Raw genomic sequence first — 20943 nt, forward strand, 5'->3', positions numbered from 1 at the left:
AGGGGAAAGTTGAATACAATCCAGACTCTGAAAGACCATCTTGGCCTTGATTTTTGAGCAGTTTCACCAAAACTTTACAAGGCATGCTTAACGTCAGTGGAAAAACAGTAGTGACAGTGGGCCAACATCAACACGAAATCAGTGGTTCTCAAAAGGCATGTCGTCCACTTGGCTAGTTTCCTAGGTGTGCCCCAAGTGGTGTGCAACTCACATGTAAGTGTGCAAGTGTAAATCTGAGAATTGTTAGACTTCCGCTTTGACTCCGCGTTAGTATTGCCAGCTCAGACTTCGAGGGTGCTGTGGTTTCTCACAGCAAAAAGCAAAGAATAATATGTTACACAATGAACAAAAGAGAAGCATTGCATTAAATCAATATTTGTTTCCTTCTGGAGTTTCAAGTAGCAGTTGTGGCACTTGGGCAAGCAGCAAGCAGGGCCTCCTCAGAATCAACCTTGTATTTCATGATGTGAATCTAATACAGGAAATAAATTTAGACAAGTAGGAGAAGGAATTTGTTACTACCAAGGCTGGTATACATATGGTAAATATTTGTGCTCTCCAAATTTTGGTGTCCTAGTGCTACCTTTCCCACTCGCAGGTAGGGAGACTGGATACCCAGACAGCAGGCCATTGTTAAATGGAGACCGATGTGGGAAGATTATAAGCAGAGCTGGCAAAAGCCCTTTAAAGGCATAAGTATAGTTATGTGGGGAAAAAAGCGTCTTCAAATACGGAAATAAGAAATAGGGGTGGCTCTTCTACAAATGCTATGGTGGGAACCTGAGGCAAAGCCGAGTTACAGAAGCAGTAGCTAGCTCTGGAGAGTGTGCAGTTTGGAAGAGACATCTATTGTTTCCAGCCTTTATAAATGAGAATGACTGTCTATCTGTGGGCCCTTCCCTGCCTGTTAGTGGCCCAGGGAGACATGATGGAGGGGAGTGGACCCCCACTAGATCTCTTAGCACAAAGGATCCGCTTCTGTCTGGTCTGCTCCAGAGCCAGGTGCAGAAACAGGATGACTTCAGCATAGGCCAGGTAGGTCATTTGGTTGCAGGGGGCAGTCCTCTGTGGCTGATTTCTGCCCTGCTAGATTCAGGCTGTGGAATCATATTGCCCTCTTGTGGTGACATGACAATTTAACTGGTTCCCAGCTTTCACTGCCTATCTAACCCACCTAGCTCATCACATCCTTTTCCTTCCTGCCCTGACTTTTTTGGTGTGATCAGAAAGTAAACTGCTTACTTTCAGGTTCAGAGCTTGAGAGGACAATGGACAGAGTGGCTCATGGTGGATGGTGAGGGTTATTATAGATTCAAAAATTCATGGCAGGAACCTTAGGCTTGTTACAGTTCTAGTTCCCTTGTCTCTCGTCTTCTATTACAATCCAAGTGAGTCAAGGCTTGGGTTCCTCGTCCCATTCTTCTCTCCCTTGGTGAATCTTCAGGCTCCTCATACTGCAGGGAGAAGTTCCAAGAAAGCAGACAAAGAATGGGAGAAATGGGAAAAAGGAAAGTCTTTTAAAGGATGAATGGGGAAGGGAAAAGTGAAGGAACAAATTAGATTTCAACCAGAAGAAAGACTGGATGAGGCCCAAAGCCCACAAAGTTGGAAATTTCTGAAGGTGATTCTCTGGAGAACACTTTCCTAGAGAGAGAAAGAATAGATTTGCAGTAAAAGAGAGAGATTAGACACTAGGAAAAACCCCACTAAGGGTTAGCCGTGTGAAATGCTGGCCAGGAATGGCAATTCTCAAGACAGGAAGTTGTGGAATGTCCATCTGGCTCAGAGCTGCGTGAGGCCACAGCATAGATGTCATGACCCAGGAGGGCCTCCACAGCCCCAGGGGCCTAGGATTCCTTCTACACCATCTTCTTGGCACAAGATTTCAGTTGTTGCTGGGGTGCTCTGTCCTAGATGTCTACCAATACCTGTCCTGGATGTTCACTGTCAATATTCCTATTCTATCACATAGAGACCAAAATCAAGTAGAGATGCAGCATGACTATTTCCAGCCGATAGTTCCTCGTATCAATAATAGGGATTCAGAATTTTGTCCTACATAGTAGGGTAGGGATATGGGCTGCTTCAATTACACTACCTTATGGCCTTTTCCTTTACCTGTTTGTGTTTTCTCAACTTAGTGTCCACTCTTGTCTATACTTTTTGGCCATGTCTGCTCCAAAATGTTCCTGTTCCCATTGCATTATCCTCCCAGAATGGTCTTTCCTTCCTCCTTCATTAATTACTGCTGTTTTTAACTGTTTACATTTCTTGTTATATCCCAACTCAAACCCTTTTCTCCAGACAGGCAGGGGAGTCCCTACCATGAAAGGCTTCAGAGTTCCTAACAATTAGGTAAATTGTTGGGAGTGGTAAACTTTGGGTAATATGAAAGAGGTGAACTTAGATTCCATCTCCTGGGAGCTTGTTTTAAAATTTCTTCCAGTCTTCATAGGGATAATAAGAAGGAGCTTGGAATTGAAGTATTAAAAAATTACTGATTTAGGACTGAGGTAAAGAAAAACTTCCTAATATTGAAATATGGAATAGGCTGACTCAGGAGGTAATGGTTCCCCTTCCACCTTCCACCCCTTTACCAACTGGAAGACTTTAAATGGAAGTTAGATGACCACTTATTGGGTGTGTTGTAGAGGGGTCTTGGCAATGAGCAAATTGTATTAGATTACAACTGAAGTCTGTTCCAGTGCTGCAAGTTATAATTAGAATTCAGACAGTGGTTACCTCTTTAGGATGAACTGTGGGCTTTTTTGAAAAAGGGAATGGGAAGTGTAACACTGGCTTCATATAGCCCTAAAGTGTGTGTATCGCTGTCTCCCTCCCCATTTTAATTTCCTCTTTTGGATCTGTCACTGTCACCCTAGTTGACTATTTGGTACCTTTAAAAATTCCCTTTGAGCATCTTTTTCCCACTTAGTCAATCACTTTGCAACTCAATACTTGGCTATTCATCTTCAGTAGCTTTGGATGACATTTGATCTGTTCTCTCTCCCATACCCCATTTCACAGGGGATTTGGACCTCACATTCTGTCCTCTTTCTAGGATAAGGCCTATGACTGAATTTAGAGTCTGCTATTTCAATCTCCATTACTGGGTTGCTCCTTACTGTCTATGTTCTCCTCAGGTTAGATTGTATTTGACATTTCCAACTCATTAAAAAATAAGAAAATAAGTTTCTTCTCTACATCTTTAGTATCTTTGCCAGTGCTCAGGGCTTCCTTTTTCATTATTGCTAGGGATAATGAGTAGATTGCCTCCCTAAATTCCATTCCCTTTACATCACCCCTATGGTTTCTGTTTATCTCCGGAAAGTTTGTTGTCTAGTGTTATTCTGGCTCTAGGGAAAGTATATTTCAGCATCAAGGTGAACTAGATTCCTCGGAGTGGGAAGAATCCCAAGGATGTAGAGATAATAATGAGGAAGAGAATGGTGGTACAGTGTGTTAGAAAAGATTCTGGAAAAGAGAAAGACCTTGCTCAATCACGCCTCCATTTCACACTGTTTCATGTTTATCAGTGACCCAGAAACATGGTGCTCTCCGTATGCTGGAAAGACGACTCATGGCTCCGACATCTGGAGATGCCTTTCTCCCATGCCTCCAGAACAAAATAGTTCCTTAGCCTACTCCCATCTCCCCTGTGCATAAAGAATAAGTCACTGAGGTTAAAGGGGCATAGGAAGAAGTTAGAATGAAGACTGGGGCAGTTCATTTCCTTTAAGATACTTTTCTAAAGCCTGACCTCTGGTGTTAGGATTAGATTTATCACAGGTCTGGATGATCTGTGTGGTATTAAGGGAAACAGGATGAGCAGGAGACAGAGAAACCAGATAAAAGCCGATCTGACAATGTGATCTAGTGCTCTCCAACTCCCTCCTCCCCTCCCTGAGGTGGAGACTGCATCGACTCATTTCCCCAGATTTTTCATCTAAACTCCAGGATATCTCTATTGTAGCACTCCTGCCAAAAAAGCCAGGCAACCTCTTCCCTTCCCCATCCAGAGAAACTAGTTTGTTTGCTGGCATTTTCAGGAGGAGTTGGGAACAGCAAAGGAGATTCAAGAGGCAGTCTGGGGGAGGGGTGCAGGGACAGCATTGGTGCGGAGGCTAGGGCTGAGCTGTGGTTGATCCAGGCATTTATCTGGCGCCTTTCTACCTTCCTAAACACACTATATCTTAATTCTTCACACTAGGGAGCAGTAAGAGGGCCTGGGTTTAGAGAATACTGTGCTCAGTGTGAGAAACAGGATTAATGTGTCCTGACGTGCAAGGATGACTGGCAGGAGCGGGTAGGGAGGGGGTCCTCGGGTTCTGTTCAGCCTCGCTCTGCTTGGCCATCTGCTTGTTTGTTGCCAGCACCAATGAAGAGAGGAAAGAGGATGAAGGGGATCCCTGGAATCTCAGCAGTTCATCCCTCCTCAACCAGCTCCATCTGCCAACGCACAGTGAAAAGGCTAGGGCCTAATCCAGGAAGAGGCCATCATGAAGTTCTGGCCCTGCTGTCTTCTCCCTGCCTCCCTTACCTGCTACATTAGCCTGCCCTGATGCTGAGCATGGAAATCAGAAACACAGAATGGCTAAAACGAAGTGGAAGGAGGACTGACATTTATTTACACACGGTACCATGGGGGGTGCTGGTATCCTAATCTAGGGCAATAGGCAGAAAGGTTCATCTTCATTCTCCTGTCCTCCCTTTCTCTGCTGCACTCCACTCTCTATCCCTCCCCATCCCAAGCTCTTTCCTATTTCAGAGCTGGGTGAACCAAGCAATGACCCTGCAAAGGAAGTTTATAATCCAATTATGAGGATGGTGCTGCATGCATGCCACTGAGGTTCAGGAGAATGTCCCAGGACTAGAGCCAGTTCAGAACGGGGGATGTTCATTTGGGCTAGTTACCTCAATAAGGATGATCTCTTAGAGTAGGGGATAATTCATGCCCAGATGGCAATTATGGCCATGAAGGTAAAACCAGCTGCCACACAACCCCATTTGGCTAGAGGGGATTCAGAGGAAGCCAGTTCCCGGGGAAGAATTTCTAAGAAGGTTACATAGAGGAAAGTGCCAGCTGCCACACCTTCTAATACAGCCTGAGCTAAGGCCCTTCCCCTCTCAGGATCTCCCCCAACCACAGCCATCCCTACAGCTACGCCAAGGGGGGACATGAGGGCCAATGCCAGGATGGAGATTAGGGCCCAGCGTGGCCCCGTGCCTGTCTGCACCAGTCGAAGTCCCACCCCAAATACCACTAATCCCTTGTGTGCTAGGACAGCCAGACAAAGCTGCAGCACAGCTGGTACTGAGGACTGAAGTCCCACAGCCAGCCCCTCAAACACTGAGTGAAAGGAAAGGGAAAGCAAGAGAACCAGAGCCCTGAAGGGCCCCTGAGAGGGTGATGGCAGGGCTTCATGGCTGTGGAGATTCAATGAATGGGCATCACGAGCCCCACCCCATTCCTCCTCATGTGTTTTTGACCCCCTGGTACCACTGGGGCACCACTGCAGTGCCAGGGACTCCAAAAGGAAGACCAAGAAGAAACCTAGGGAGATGACGAGCTCCCCAAACGGGTAATCCACCTAGAGACAGAGAGAGGAAATGATGAGGAGAGAGAACTAAGAAAAGGGAAGGATATGGTGGGACAAGAAGCAGTGGACATGGGAATGGTGTTAGAGATGGGGGATAATGACAGGGACAGAAGGCCTGAAGGGAAGACTATCAATCATGAGAACTGGGATAGGGATGTGGAGAAGGATCATTCATAAGAATAAAATTCAGAGAACTGGGTTACAGAGAGGGAAAGAACAGATGGTCCCCTAAACCTGATATATAGAATTCATTCTTTTTAGTTTCAAAGTCTGAGAATGGGAATCCAGGCTGGGGAGGAGAAGGAATGTTTAGCATTCCTCACATACCCCCAAGAGGGGCCTGAATGGGGAAGGGATTTCTGGCTCTCCTGAATTCTCAGGTAGGGGCCAGGCGGGGGAAACTCACATCAGTTGAATCAGCAGTGTCGGAAGAATTTCCCTCATTTCCCGTCCTGTTCTGGGAAGAAGGGAAAGGGGTCAGGCTTCTGTGGTGTTGCTACAGTCCCACCTCCGGCCCACCTCCCTCCACTGTCCCCACATAGCTCACAAGAACTGCCTTTCCCTACAGCTTTATTCTATACCCTGGGCCCTTTCTGGCTTCTTCCTGTAAACTCATTTGTGTTCCTCCCTCAGGTCCCAGTCCCTCACCTGCAGGATGTAGCTCTTGATCTCTGAATCAATGCCCTCCAGGGCCTCAGCTGTCATGTGCATAAGCCCTGCTCCCAAAAACACTCCTGCTGATACACAACCTAGGAGGCTGAGGACCCTGCGGTGCTTACCTGCAGAGGCAAAGGGGCAAATGACAGAGGTCATCTCTTAGCTGGCAACTTGAGGAAGGCAGACAAGAGATGGCTATGGAATAGGGGTCTGAGAACACAGAATCTGAACAAGAGGAAATATACATGAACCTAGGTTCAGGATTAGAAGTGGAGGCAAATCAGGGGCCAAACAAAAAATCACAGGTTAGAACTATACCTGTGGCTGCATGGATCCGGAACCACTTGAAGCAGATAGGAATTATGCCACAGAACAGAGTGAGAGCCAGCAGGGCTAGCAGGCAGCCGATTTTTACACCCACAAGTGGCTCCATCTCTGGAGTGGAGGTGGAGTAGAGGCCCCAGGGTGACAGAGAGTAGGTCTTCAGAGCAGGACTGTTAAAAGCTGTTGTGTTCGTTCACCTGGCCCCCACAGTGGTGGTAGCCCTCTGGTGGGCAGTGGTAGTGACCGATGTGCGCTGTCTCTGCTTATGAAGACAGCTGACTCTGGCTGGTTTTCCCCTACCTCCCACCCCCATCAGGGCCCCTCCCCAGCCTCACACCCTCTTCAGCTCAGTAACCAGAAACTCCAGACTCCATGCCAGACACTGCCCAGAGCTGTGTGTCTCTCCTCCTCCTCGTGGCTGACTAATCCTTAGGTTGACAAAGAACCGTATGAGCTCACCTCTAGGGTTAGCCTGATGGGAGATGGTATGCTCTGATGATGGAGTAGCCCCTACCACCTCCACCTTCTCACTGGGGACAAAAGCCTAGCCCTTCCTTGCTCAGGACACTCAATCCAAACCATCCATGTTTCTTTACTCAATCCCCCTGCTTTGTAGGCTGCCGTATCTGACACCTGAACTGCACCCTTTCAGAGGGGATTTGGGGCCAGCTGGGGCAAAAGCAAGCAGGGCTAGCAACCCCAGACAATGTACTCCCAGCATAGAATGACTTCTTTTTTTGGAAGAAGAGGGAGAACAACACAAGATTTATGGGGCTACAGCATTAATACCATTCCTGCCCTTTCTTGTACCTGAGTACTGCTATGGAGGGGCAAGGTCTAAGGCAACATAAATGGTGATTAACTTCAAGGTAAGGGAATAGCTGGTCCTGAGATTTAATGAAGCCAGGGGATAATGGATATATTAACCAACTAGAGTAAAATGTACTAGCTTGGAGTATGTTGCAGTGGAGCTTGGGCAAAGACTGAGCCCTGACTCATAGCCTGGGTTCAAGTCTGAGTGAGATAGTTAAGGAAAGCTCTTATCTGGTTGAAGAACCTTAGGAGGGGCAACGGGAGAAGGTAAAAGGGGAGAAAGGACAGGAGAGGTGGTTGTTGGTTTCCCTAGGCAGGCTATCTGCATAGCTACACTAAGACCTGTCAAGCCAGTTTTCAAAAGACCTGAGGGTGGCTGTCATTTAGTTTTTCCACTACTCCCAAATAAGATTCCCTTAGAGAGCAGTGATTCTTGTAAAAGGGGCAATATTAGGATGGGCTAAGGACTAGGGGGGAATATAGAGAGCCCTAGAACTAAGTTTTATTACAATGGTAGACCAAAACTTCAGTGAAGGAAACCCTGAATCCTTTCCTGCTAAGAATCACAACACTAATTCTTTTTTTATATAAAAAATAATAAAATTTAATTCAATTAAAAAAGTCAGAGGGTACTTGGTACCCCTATCATGAACCCCTGGGATGCTTCATTTTTGGCAAGGATGGCAAAAACTGGAAGGTGGCAGCCAACTACTCTTAAGATCTCGTCAGTCATCAGAAAGATCTTGAACAGGAGACGGAGGAAACTCAGGTGAAGTAGTCAAAGGCAAGCAATCTCCCCAGGTACTAGCACGAGCGCAACGATATAAGTGTCTATGAGGAAGAAAAGGAGAGACGCTTCAATATAGCTTCCCTGTCCCCTTAGACATCCATGGGAGCTGCATACTTCACCTTCCTCCCCCCAGTTCCTCACGTCCCCTGTACCTTCCATGTCGTCGGGCAGTAACCACAACATGTTGGAGACGCCCATCAGGGCAGCACAAGTGGCAATGTACATGGCGTGGCCGTTTAAGGACAGGCTGGATGAGACGGGCCCATTGATGATTCTCCCCTTGAAAGCCGCGGCTTAGGATAACCAGAGAGAACTTCTCCTCTTTACGACTATGGTTCTGAACGACAGGAAAAAAGGTGACTGGGGGAAAAAGTTAAAAATAAAGGAGACTTCATTTACTTTCCTGCTTTGAGGTCTGACCCCTAAAGTCCTTTCTCCTTCCACAGGCCTCATTTTAACTCTACTTCATGTACTCCCTTACCCGCTCCACCCTCTGTCAGGCTGCTTACCCAACTAAAAGGGATGGTGCTGTACGCTTGGGAGAAGCTGCAGGCCTGGGGCTGGGAAGCAGATAGCTTGGGGCAGGGAAATTCATGGGGGCACTGTGGAAAAAAAGAAGTAATGAAGGTTGGAGAAATCAGAAGATAGTGAGGTCAGAAAGAACTGGAGAATGGGGTAAAGATAATGGAGCTATGAGCATGGATAAGGTAAATAGATGCTGGGTAGGATAAGAGAAGAGGTTAGTCTCCCTTCTTCGACCTTTCCTGGTCATAGTTGAGCCCACAATGATTTCTACTGGTTCAATCAAGGAAGGATACTCACTGGAGCAAAGACATGTCCAGGCCGATGGTCTATGGGAGATTTCTCTGATCCCTGAAGGCCCAAAAGACATGTCAGTGGTTGAGAGACCCTCTCACCCTTCCCACCTCCCAGAGTTCAGTCACTGTGTTTCTCCACCTAGAGTGTTCTTCACCAGTCCTCCTTCAGTTATTAGACATGCAATCTATGTTAATCTAGGTGACCACTACCAGGACCTTAAGGCACATGTGAAGCATGGGGAAGATGGTATAACTCAGCATGCTCGTTGGCATGATCAAGTCACCCTCACACCCCAACCGACAAATTCTATCTTTTAAAACTCCGTTGGTGCGCAGCCCAGAAGGCTCAATCTCCGGGTTAGTTCCTCAGGGCCCCTTGGTTTTACAAGAGACATACTAGCTCCTACACCCCCAACGTTTCAGAAACCTACAGTCCTTGGTTTACTCGTGTCTCAGATGGAAGTCATCTGACTCAGGACCATACACTTAGTCAGCTGGGAGTCATCCACCCATATGCTGTTGAGCATTCCCAAAGGGAACAGCAGCTCCGAGGAGGCATGGGAGGGCAGAGAAGAGCCTCACCCTCAGGACTAGGGCCCTGGCATCCATGACGAGGCGGTGACCGGCTTTTGTTCCATTCTCCACCAAAACCTGCGGAAGAAACTGGAAGATGAGCAGAGGGCTCAAAGTGCTGGAGGCGCCAATGAAGGGAGTTCTGTAGGAGGCAGAGAACCCCATTCCAACTGTACCCCCTCTAAAAGGTTAAGGAGAAAGGAGACAGCAAAAGAGAGGGCGTTAAGGATCCTTAAAGAAGGATTAAGAACCGTGAAGAAGAAAAAGGAAGGATTAATCACCAAGTCTTTATTAAGAGTTAACTCAATCAGACACAGGGATACAAAGGCAAAAATGAAAAAAGCCCTTGCTTTCAAGTAGCTTAGCAGGGAATAGCAACATGCAGCCATCTAAGTATATACAAAATATCGAAAAGAGAAATAAATTGATAGTGGGAGAAAGGCAGCAGCTGGGAGATCAGAAAAGGTGGCACCTCACACAGGAAATGGTTCTTGAACTGATCTCTGAAATATCAACAGCAACCACTAGGGATGCTGAAATAGAGAAGGGAGGTCATTTCAGGCATGGGGCAAACAGTGGTGGTGGCTATGTGAGTGGAGGAGAGATGTGAGATGCTGTAGAACAGACAAGATTTGGCAGCTAACTCTGTGAATGAGTGTGTGTGTGTGTGCGTGCGCACGCGCATTCGTTGTGGGAGGAGAGATGAGTGAGAGTAGGTAAGGATTACATTGAAGATGTGAAGCTGGGTGACTGGGAGGATCCAAGACTACAGAGACGTGGAAGGGATGTCAGAAGCAATCGACTCCAATTCTTTCATTTACAGATGAAGAAACAGGCAGAGAGAGGTTAAGGCACTTGCTCTAAGTCACTGAGGTAAGAAATGGCACAGTCAGAATGCCAACCTGGCCTTTTTTCCACTATACCATGCTGCCTCTGCATGGTGCATGACGGTGTTCCTGACAAAAATAAGGACTTTCTGAAGAGGGGGCAGGTAGGTGGTGGTGGTGGTGCAGAAAGACCATAAGTTCAGTTTTGGCCATGTTAAGTTTGAGATGTCTATAGTACACCCAGGTTGAAATGTCCGATAGGCATCTGGTGACCAATGCCCTGGGTAGCCCTGAATTCACACACTGGAAAGACCCTTCCATCCCTGTGGCCTACCCCTAATTGGACAGCTCCTCACAGAACCTCTATTTAAGAAGGGTGCCCAGGTCAGCTATGCCTCACCTCTCTCCAGGCTGTACTCCAGAATTTCTTTACCACGCCCTGTTCTAGCAAACAACCTGCCTCCCTAATCCTAATTTTTTTTCAGCTTCTGTTTTTTAAACCCTCATTTTCCCTAATTAGAATGTAAACTCCTTGAGAGCAGGGGATGTGTTTGCACTCCTAGTGCACATAGCACTTAATAAACGTTCGCTGACTAATAGAAGAGCAGCATCGAGCTAGAGAGTCGGGCTAGAATTACAGATCTTGGAGTTATCAGTTTAGAGCTGATAATTAAAGCCAGGGGAGTGGATGAGTTCACTAAGAGAAAGAGTACAGAGAACGAAAAGAAGAGGGCACAGGAGGGAGCTTTGTGGCACACCCATAACCAAGGGGTAATGTTCTAGCATAAGAGACTGAGGAAAGATGAGAAACAAAAAGCTGCAATGTCAGGAAAACTGACAAAGGAGACATGTCACGATGTAGGGAGGTTGAGAAGGAAGAAGACTGAGAAAAGGCTGCAAGATTTGGCAGGTAAGAGGTCATCAGTTACTTTGCAAAGGATTGTTTCATTGAGTGAGGAGGCTGGAAGTCAGACTGCAGAGGGTTTAGAATGCAAGGACAGAAAATGAAGTTTTGAAGGAGTTTGGCTGAGAAAATAAACAGAGATAGAAGCTTGTGGGTACGGTAGTGCCTGATGAAGGTTTTTCAAGGATGGGGAATATTTCCCACAAGATGTTGTACCCCTATGGGGTTTACTGAGAGGTGAAGGGAGATCTCAGCTTACCAGGAAGCAGCCTGTCTTACGCCATAAAGTTTGGATGACTTCCGTTCGATCAGCTACGCTGGGTAACTCACTTAGAGAGAAAGCAGACACCACCACATCAAACTGTACCTAGGAATCAAGGCAAGGGACATTTCAGACAGAATTTTCTCCATTTCCGAGGGCCTCCTCCAACTTCTACATCCCTTGGGTTTTGTTTCCACCCACTGTCAAATACTCAGGCTGTGCTATAAATATAAAGTCAAAGCTGAAATTCTCCACATGCCTATCCCTCTTCTAGCACAGTAAGGAAATTTGGCACTTGCCTTTGGTGAGACTGGGAGAAACTGTCTAAAATAGACTCCGGGAATATAGGGTTTCCCAGAATCTAAGCCACCTGAGGAACAAAGAAGAGAACTGGTTAAAGTGTGTCTCTGTGTTGGGGGTGTAAGTTCAGTTCCATGTGGACAGTCTCAGGCGGGTAAAAGTGAGGACTTCTAAACCTTAGAGTTCTCATGAGGCCCCCCAGGAAACAGCAGGGAATTGAGGAGTGAGATCTCGTGTATTTCCGCCTCTTCCCGTGAGAACGTGATGGGAGAGAGCATCCCCGCCCTCGAGACTGGCCCGGATCTGGGCACACCTATTGTTATCTAACAGGCACGGTATTGAGGTGCAAACTATGCGGCAGGAGAGCTTAAGTAGGGTCAGGAAAGCCCGAAGGCGGTCTTAGCGCTGAGGGGCCCTTACAGGACAGAAGGCCCCTTTTCCTCTCTTCGCTCTTCCCTCCCCCCTCTCTCCCCACTTCCACTTCTGCTTTCATTCTCTTACTGTAAGATCTTTGCCTCCTGGGGAGATTCCTCACTCCCCAGGAAGAGTTCCCCCTGCACATGTAACCAGGACCCTGAATAAAGCCTAACCCTTGTTCGACTCCGGAAAGTCTCTTCTCTCATACATTTATCCGGTTTGGCCAGCTGAAGACCTGCGATAGGTAAGGTAAGACTCGGGTAGCCCTCAGGCCTCTAGGCCTGGCATCTCTGTACTTGGGGGGCAGTGGAGGGAAGGGACATCTAAACAAAGAGGAGAGGCCCCAAGAATAGAGAAAAAAAGCTAATAAGTATGAGATGGGATGAAGGAGGAAAGGCAGGGGAAGAGGAGAAAGAGAAAAGGGTTCCTTCTCTTGTTTTGACTCCAACCAGCTCATTCTCTGCTCAGCAAAGGAGTCTACCCTTTGCCTGCATCTAAGAAAAACACAAAAGGGAACCGGACACCTGTCTGATCTTTTGAGAGAATCTTTTTTTTTTTTTTTAAGGAATGGGAAATCTAACTCTCCTTCTCCACTCTATTACAACCTCCTCTACCTAATCCTTCACTTTTTTTCATTTGTAGATCTTTTCAACAACCACTGCCTTACCCTCACCTTTCAGAAGCCTTTCTGCCAAGGCCAACATGGAAGCTGAGCTGTCCACACACAAATATTCACGAAGGCTCTGGCCCCAGGTATTATAAGCAGCCCTGTGAAGATAGGAGCACAGCCTAAAAGATCTAAGAGAGAGAGAGTTCTTAAACAGAGTGCTGTTAATAGATACTCTTCTAAGTACACTAGTAAGCTATGTCAGATAAAGGTTCAAAATGAATGGGGTCATTTCTATTAATTTCTCTGCACCTTCTGGATGGAGAATGGAAGGCAATAGACTCAGAAAAAATGTCCGCACACCAGAAACTGACATACAGGACCTTACCTTTGATATTACATTCTTTCCTCCCTTTTCTGAGAATAGCCTTAACAAACTACGGCCCATTCCCCATGCTTCTAAGACTCCTTTCCACGCTTTGTTTCCTAAGTTCCTACCTAGAAAATAGAGCAAAATATGCATGACACCAGTGTGTCATCCTTAACTTCACTATTCTCTAGAATCTACTCGTTTCTTGGCTTTGGAATGGTACAGGCAGGGTTTTCTTAGGCTGGAAACAACGAGGCTCATGCCAACTTGAGTCACTCACCAAGTAACAGAACCGGTGCCTGAGCCAAAATCCATTAAAGTTTGTGGCTTAAAGTCTGGAACACGAGCTTGGATCTGAAGAAACAGAAAGTGACATCCAACATGCCAGGAATGACTTGAGACCTTGCTTGAGATTACTCAGAGTGTAAGACTAGGAGAGAGGTCAGATGTGAAGTCTTTGGAAATTTGTGGATACCTCAGGAACCCTTCTGTAATAGAAGCTAAGGGGCTTTACCTCATGGAAAGCTCTGGAAACAGCTGCGAAGCCACCATCTAGTCGTGCTGCCATGTATACCAGGCTCAGCCTTTCATCATAGCTGCCAAAGAAACCAGGTATATGTAATTATCTGTCAAGTTCTATAGATTTCTAGCCTCACAGTATCTCTTGCCTCCATCTGATGATAATTCCTATAGGGTCTATTCCTAGGTCATAACTTTGCTGTGGCTCACTTGGATTACTGCCAAAGCCCCTAACTTACCCCCTTAACCCCCATTCTATTTCGTTCATCTTAGCGCTTCCAGATTCATTTTTCTAAAGCAGAGCTTACATTATGGCACCTCATGCTCAAAAACCTTCAACAACTGCCCACTGCTATCTGTGCAGGAGTGCACTAGATCTGGTGTAAAGAGGACCTTCATTCAAATTCAATTTCAGACGCTCGCCAGCTGTGTGGCTCTAGGCAAATCACTTAACCTCTTTAATTCTCAAGTTCCTCTGCCATAAAAGAGGATAAAAATAACAGCCACCTCACAGGATTCTTGTGAAGAATGAATGAGAGAGCACAGATGGATCAGTGTGCAAATCTTAAAGCAATGTAAATGTTCGCTGTTACTGTTAGCATTAAATTCTCTAGTTTGTCATTCAAAGCCCTCGAGGATCTGTTTCCAATTTACACATCCAAGACAATATCACATTTTACCTCTCAGGTCCTCTAGCTGGGTAGATTCACTGAACTCAGAAGATGTCTTTGATTTCTTACCTTTATGCCACATTATAAATGTCTTACACTTAGAAGAGTGTCCCTCCCATTGCAGAATGTTGAAATCCTGCCCCTTCAAGGTCCAGCTCAAATGCTTACTGTTCCACCAGGTTTTCTTTGATCTGCCCAGTTTGTAGTTATTTCTGCTTTGTCTGAAGTCAATATATTTGTACTTTTCTAGTGTTTTCAGCATATTCACATTTTTATTATAGCTACTTATGCAGAAATCTTAGAATTCCTAGAAATATCTCTATTAACTGAACTGAATTTACCTTTGAACCTCCCCACAGGTACAGCATATAATAGTTTTAATAACTGTTTGCTGCATGAGTAAAGGAATGGACCTCCACAACCCAGAACCACTTCTGTTAAGATGGGAAATGGGACAGGCCACAGAAAAAGGCCCTTCATACCTCTGACTTTTCAAAATCAGAGTGAAATATGAAATATTTTTGAGAGCATAAATTTCAGTTCTAAACAGGGATAATTTAAAATTTATATCTGACAACCTGATACAGCAACTAAGAGGATTTTCCATTCCTTTCCTTTCCCCCCTCTCCCCTGCAAGTCCTGAAGGATCCTTTTTCCCTGTCCATTTGTATTTTTTCAGTTAGTAAGCTTTCAAAATTAATTTGTTTCTTCTACTACCCCCAACGGAGCAAACTATAAAACAAAAATAACATATCTCTAAATACACACCTGCACACTTCAGCAAAACAAACCCCTACACTAGCCACACCCAAGACGCGCACCTCTTCATTTTAGTTTGTTAGCTCTCTGTCAAGAGGCTAAAAGGCATTTCATTATCTTCTTGAACTGACTGTTTTCACTGATAAGGAGATCTAAAATCTTTCAAATTCTTTTCTCTATACTTTTATTACTGCATAAATTGTTTTGTTGGCTCTGCATCAAAACGTAAACGTCTTCTCAGTTCCCTCTGAATTTATCCATTTCATAATTTTTTTAAACATTTAAAAAATTATTCATTTAAAAATTTTTTAGACATTAAAGTTCTTTTTTGATTCCAGATTCCTCCCTAGCCTCTAGGCCTTCCCTTACTCTCTGGGAAGGCTGGCAATGATACTTGTCCTTTCTTTTCTCAGTTTATCAGGAGATCTCCCTGGGCCCGGATACCCCTATCTCCTTCCCTGGGGTAAAGCTGCCTTTCTTTTGGATCTTCATGACAAACTCTTCCCTCCAAACCCACTGCCTTGGGGTAGTTTCCTTACCTCAGTTTTTGCCAATGGTAGACAGATTTGCGAAGGGCACTCAACACAGCTCCACGAAGTTGCTTCTCTGACTGTAATGATCCTGAGAGGAGAAAGCAAAGACTGGACTTGAGGAACCAGCAAGGTGAAACCCAGCACTTAGTATGGGAATACCCTTAGCTCCTGTTTTTTCCAGCAGGGACATAAAACCCAGGAGGCTTCGAGTCTAAATCTACAGAAAAATATTACAAAAAATGAAAGACATGTTCTGTGCCATCAGAACAATGGTTTAGGCAAAGCATTATTCTTTCTCTGATAGTTCATTTTCCCTAGCTGCCCCTTGTGACATCCACCATTAATTCAGTTTTGCTTCTGGGTAAATGTGATGAGTACTGGGGACTGGGAAGACAGGATGATGGAAACTGCTTTGGTTAGGAACTTATTCATTCTTCTGCAACATGTCTTTTCAGCCCTGGGTCTGTGGAGTCTAGTGCAGTCTGCAAAGTTACTTACAAGTAGCCTCAGAAATAGCTACACATAGTCTCAAACAAACTAGAGGGATGACAATTTATTTAGCTATGTTAAATAGCTAAAATTTATTTAGCTATTTAGAGAATAGTTAAATAAATAATGAGCTGCTAGGTGGTGCAGCGGATAAAGTGCCAGGCCTGAAGTCAGGAAGACTCATCTTCCTGAGTTCAAGTCTGGTCTCAGACGCTCTACTAGTTGTGTGAACTTGGGCAAGTCACTTAACCCAATTTGTCTCAGTTCCTTATCTGTAAAATAAGCTGGAGAAAGAAATGGTAAACCACTCTAGTATCTTTGTCAAGAAAATCCTAAATGAGGTCACAAGGGTCAGACATGGTTAACAACAGCAATAAACAAAGTATAGCATATGAATGTAATGGAATATTATTGTGCTGTAAGAAATAACCAAATGGACAGTTTTAGAGGAAACTGGGAAAAGCTCTACGAATTGATGCAGAGTAATGTGGGCAAAACTAGAAAGATTTATATGACAAGAACACTGTATAGAAAAATAACTCTGAAAGACTTTAGAGTTCTGACAAAATGATAAACTGTGAGTCCAAAGAAGAAGAGATGAAACATATCACTTATCTCCTGCCAGAACTGATGGACTTAAAACGTAAATGAGATGTACATTTTTGGCTTTGGTCAATGTGGGAATCTGTTTTGCTGGACTCTGCATGGCCATCATGAGGATTTAAAAAAAAAAACTCCATAATGGAGTGTGAGGTATGGGAGAGCTAACGCTCACAAAATCAACTCATTAATTAATTAAAAGAAATAGCTGTTCATCAACACTGAGGCAAGTAACAATGTGTGGCAGATCATAACTCAAGTCTGAAATCACTGATACTTCTTTCTGCATTTGTCCTGAAGGAAAGTGTGCTGGGAAATCAAGAATGTCATAACTGTGCGAAAACACTACTGGAAGCTAGTTCAAATCTAGGTTAAGTCATGGGTGTGACAGAGGAATGTGTGTGGGTGGGATTTCATTCTTCAGTACAACCTGGGAAGGTTCAACACATTTCCTGATCATTCCTGATCCAGATCATTCTAAAGGAAGAGAGAAAGGTCTGGATATCCAGGCATCCCCTGGTATGTGATGTACAACAGAATCAAAGATGTATGATACTAGTATAGTAATGTGTTTATCAATTACCAAGTGTTCTGCACATATATTTCTCATTAGGTCTTCAGACTGAATACTTGTAATAAGTCATATGGGTATTAAATAATTCCCATTTTACAGATACATCTAACTTCTGGCTGTAAAGCGTTATTTATGACTGATTTCACCAAAGACATATTGGAAGATTAAATATCTGTCTGTAAAGTTGAATCTTTGCTCTCTGAATCAGTCCAACCTGGCTTCTTCCTTCGGCTCATCTAAGCCTTTACCTGTATCCTGGAGTTTATTTTCCAGCTCTACTGCTTTTCTGCGCAGCTCCTCAGGTTCCATAGGAAGCTTCCGACTCCAGAGGTAGTTGGTGAGTGTCTGAACTTGCTTCTCTATGTTGGGCAGAGAGCTTTCTGTGGGTCAGACATGAAAAGGGGCTATCAGTGAAATGAAAATTCCTTTCTTTTCTCTGCTTATTTTCTTGATCAAGAGAGTTGCTCACCCTGCAAGAGCCTCTGGGCTGCAGTGACCAGGGCTTGTGGCAGCTGCACTTGGGACAAATGGAGGACCCCTGGATGTTTGCGGTGGGCTCTCTTCCCCAGGAAATCCAATATATCATTCTCCTGGGACACTCTGGGACCAAGGTCGGCAAGCGTCTGAGGTCCAGAAAGAGGAAAACCGAATGAGGTTAAGTTGGCGAAGGAGGAAATCTGGGTAATAACAGCTCACTTTTTATGATACTTTAGGATTTTGAGGAATGTTTTATGTGCATTATTTCATTTGACAAAAGCTCGGCACAGCACAGACTGAGACTTCTTAAACTGCTAGTCCAGAGGCACGTTCTGGAGGATGGCAGCATGGCAAGGTAGAAGGGATCCCACACCTGTCCTTTATTACCTACAAACTCTTTGTAAAGCCAGTGGTTTGAGGTAGATATCCTCTAAGACCTCCTTCTAAATCTGCTTCAGGACAGGCATCTCCTCCAGGGATGGGGGGTTCTCTTGGCTTGGGGAGTGGGGTTGTCCCCCCAAAGGCTGGCACCTCAAACGTGAAGCCAGTGGCTTGAGGTAGATATCCTCTAAGACCTCCTTCTAAATCTGCTTCAGGACAGGCGTCTCCTCCAGGGATGGGGGGTTGTCTTGGCTTGGGGAGTGGGGTTGTCCCCCCAAAGGCTGGCACCTCAAACGTGAAGCCAGTGGCTTGAGGTAGATATCCTCTAAGACCTCCTTCTAAATCTGCTTCAGGACAGATGTCTCCTCCAGGGATGGGGGGTTCTCTTGGCTTGGGGAGTGGGGTTGTCCCCCCAAAGGCTGGCACCTCAAACGTGAAGCCAGTGGCTTGAGGTAGATATCCTCTAAGACCTCCTTCTAAATCTGCTTCAGGACAGACGTCTCCTCCAGGGATGGGGGGTTCTCTTGGGTTGGGGAGTGGGGTTCTCCCCCCAAAGGTTGATGCACAGCTGCCCAAGGATTCGGCCCACCCCACATGCTCAACAAGTGACTGCCCTGGGTCCGAGAAGGCCTCGCTGTGGGTGAGAACGCCTGGAATGAGCAGGGCTGATGGATTCTGACTGGGGGCTGCTTCTCTGGGCCCAGGAAGCCCGGACAGCCTGGATCAGACTGGGTGCAGCCGCAGGCTCTGGCCTCGTTCGGCCCCTCTGGCCTCGTACACGTGGAGAACGCATCTACATATATTTGCATATTTGATTCCCAGACTCCCACTCTCCTTTCTCTCTCCCCGCCCTCCCCCCCGCTTTCATCTTCCCTTTTTCTTTTCTATCCCATCCTCTGCCTCGCTCTTCCTGTCTCCGTCCCTCTAGGACTGTGTCGTGTGCGATCACAGACACGCGTGGGGATGGGGCGGGTGGGCTCCCCCTCAAAGGCCTTCCCGACGCGACCGAGCAAGGCTGTTTTCAGGAGCGGACCAAAGTTCTCACCCGGAACAACGGGGTTCCCGCCGGCGAGCAGCTCCACCTTCCCACCCACGGCAGCGGCCTCAGCCTTCTGGTGGCCGCCATGACTCCTGAGGCGAACCGGAAGCGGAATTGGAGACGCCCGTGACCCTCCGGGGTTACCTAACTCTTCCACATCCTCCAGAAGAGCTGGACACGTCATCAACCAATCGGGACAGGACGATGATTTCTAGGGGCCAATCGGCGGTCTCTATGTAAATTTATGGTGACGCAAGAATGTTTTCCCTGGTGAGAAGATGGACACGTGTCAGATTTAGCCAATGGGAAGAAAGCGCAGCGTGCGCGAGGGTCTCAGGGGGAGGCAGTCTTTGGCCCTGTGTCAGTTTCTTGCAGGAGTGTTTTTTTTTTTTTTTTAAAACCTCTGCGGTTACAGTATTGGTTTGTTCGTTACATTCAGGATGACGTCATCCAGCATCTCTTCTGAAGTTTTACATGAACAGATTGTATAACAAAACGGTACTCCCTTGCAAATGCTGTAGAATCACCAGAATGCTGTTTTAAAACAGTGGCCCCTGAGTCATCCTGTCCAAACCAAAAATGATTGCCTAATTAGCAAGAAAGCACGTGGTTAGTTTTAATTAGTACAAGTTAATTTGGTTTGGTTTGGGAAGGGAAAAATATTTGATAAAACTAGGTGGTCTTGTAAACATTTTACCTTTAAGACCAAATTTTAAGTGTATTTATCACAACTGAAATATAAAAAACCCTACTAGGAAAAACATTTCTCTTTAAAAAAGACTGCATATACTTTTGTTTAGAACTGGCTTTTAAATAAAATCTGGAAATCTGGATTTACATAGTTAGAAATGGTCCCAAATAGAAATTTCATGTTTCCCAAAGACTGGTCTTCATCCTATATATAAGTCTACTTAGTTTAGTATGTCCAGTGCCAAAGATTAATGTGTTAGTCTTATTTTTCAGTTCACGTTTTTGAGGCACGTTCTGAGCTGTTTTGAAACGTGAGGATTTATAAACATAACTTCAGTTACATAGTAATAAAGTTATAAATGTATAAAATCCCCACATAAAGATTAGAAAATGCACCCTTCTGTTGGTCTTTCAAGGATGGAATTTTAGTATGTTTTACTCAAATAATTCCATGCTGCAAATTTATTTCTTTTATTTTTCCACTTGGCCAATATTGTAATTGGATAGAATACTTCATCATTGTCAAATCTGGGTTTATTAACTTTTGCTTTCCAACTGAGAAAAAACATTGTTTCTATAAAACTTTTATTACTGTATCATGAGTATGCAGATCAAAGCTTTTTAATTGGCTAACTATATGAAAAGATGACCCAAGTGGATATACAGAAGCAAAGATGAGCTTCCCCTTAAAAAGAAAAAAAAAATTTTCAAGAGCACCTATGAAAAAAATGATACTAATTAAAAATATCCAGTGTGACAACAAAGAGTCTCTCAGAGGCTGTTTTTTAGAGGAAAGGTGAAGTCAGCATCTAGTTGTTAATTGGAAAAAAAGAGTAATAATAAAGAATTGAATTTGTAAAGTCTTCTCATATGCACTTATCACCTTTGAGTGTTGCAGGAATTGTGAGATAGGATGAGTCACACTTATTTTGAAAAGAGGAATCTTGAG

General features: G+C 45.1%; 2 protein-coding genes across 7 annotated transcripts; both read right to left on the reverse strand.

Annotated features, from left to right (window-relative positions):
* Nucleotides 1–1251: 1251 nt before the first annotated feature.
* On the reverse strand, nucleotides 1252–6868 carry SLC39A2 (solute carrier family 39 member 2). 5 transcript variants are annotated; one of them, XM_072623319.1, is made up of 4 exons: nucleotides 6576–6805; nucleotides 6249–6379; nucleotides 6007–6057; nucleotides 1252–1454 (listed from the first exon to the last, which is right to left on the reverse strand). In XM_072623319.1, the coding sequence occupies exons 1-4, from the start codon at nucleotides 6688–6690 to the stop codon at nucleotides 1344–1346; spliced, it is 408 nt and encodes a 135-aa protein (XP_072479420.1). In that variant the 5' UTR covers nucleotides 6691–6805; the 3' UTR covers nucleotides 1252–1343. The 5 variants fall into 5 exon arrangements, with proteins under 5 accessions (XP_072479420.1, XP_072479422.1, XP_072479421.1 ...); XM_072623321.1 differs by having other exon boundaries at nucleotides 1409–1454; nucleotides 6007–6052; XM_072623320.1 differs by lacking the exon at nucleotides 1252–1454 and adding an exon at nucleotides 4606–5591 and having other exon boundaries at nucleotides 6007–6052; nucleotides 6576–6868.
* Nucleotides 6869–7972: 1104 nt separating this feature from the next.
* Nucleotides 7973–19454, reverse strand: METTL17 (methyltransferase like 17). Of its 2 annotated transcripts, none has more exons than XR_011970231.1 (14): nucleotides 19311–19454; nucleotides 17877–18030; nucleotides 17656–17787; nucleotides 15751–15832; nucleotides 13777–13858; nucleotides 13543–13616; nucleotides 12959–13053; nucleotides 11868–11938; nucleotides 11566–11673; nucleotides 9585–9653; nucleotides 9007–9057; nucleotides 8694–8786; nucleotides 8337–8544; nucleotides 7973–8225 (listed from the first exon to the last, which is right to left on the reverse strand). XR_011970231.1 is itself a non-coding variant. In XM_072623310.1 (14 exons), the coding sequence occupies exons 1-14, from the start codon at nucleotides 19389–19391 to the stop codon at nucleotides 8120–8122; spliced, it is 1383 nt and encodes a 460-aa protein (XP_072479411.1). In that variant the 5' UTR covers nucleotides 19392–19447; the 3' UTR covers nucleotides 7973–8119. The 2 variants fall into 2 exon arrangements, 1 of the variants encoding a protein (XP_072479411.1); XM_072623310.1 differs by having other exon boundaries at nucleotides 8337–8521; nucleotides 19311–19447.
* Nucleotides 19455–20943: the final 1489 nt, after the last annotated feature.

The sequence above is a fragment of the Notamacropus eugenii genome, chromosome 7 (genome assembly GCF_028372415.1).
Source record: "Notamacropus eugenii isolate mMacEug1 chromosome 7, mMacEug1.pri_v2, whole genome shotgun sequence".
Classification (NCBI taxonomy): Eukaryota; Metazoa; Chordata; class Mammalia; order Diprotodontia; family Macropodidae; genus Notamacropus; species Notamacropus eugenii.

What these genes read in the sequence shown, in the direction of transcription:
- SLC39A2 (XM_072623316.1), bottom strand. Translation starts at nt 6,690, where the DNA reads ATGGAGCCACTTGTGGGTGTAAAAATCGGCTGCCTGCTAGCCCTGCTG. An exon ending in TCAAGAGCTACATCCTGCAG is followed by an intron (nt 6,058 to 6,248) that starts GTGAGGGACTGG and finishes CCTTCTTCCCAG; the next exon opens with AACAGGACGGGAAATGAGGG. An exon ending in ACACTGCTGATTCAACTGAT is followed by an intron (nt 5,592 to 6,006) that starts GTGAGTTTCCCC and finishes CTCTGTCTCTAG; the next exon opens with GTGGATTACCCGTTTGGGGA.
- METTL17 (XM_072623310.1), bottom strand. Translation starts at nt 19,391, where the DNA reads ATGGCGGCCACCAGAAGGCTGAGGCCGCTGCCGTGGGTGGGAAGGTGG. An exon ending in TTTCCAGAGCTTTCCATGAG is followed by an intron (nt 13,617 to 13,776) that starts GTAAAGCCCCTT and finishes CTGTTTCTTCAG; the next exon opens with ATCCAAGCTCGTGTTCCAGA. An exon ending in CCAGGGCCCTAGTCCTGAGG is followed by an intron (nt 9,058 to 9,584) that starts GTGAGGCTCTTC and finishes TTGGGCCTTCAG; the next exon opens with GGATCAGAGAAATCTCCCAT.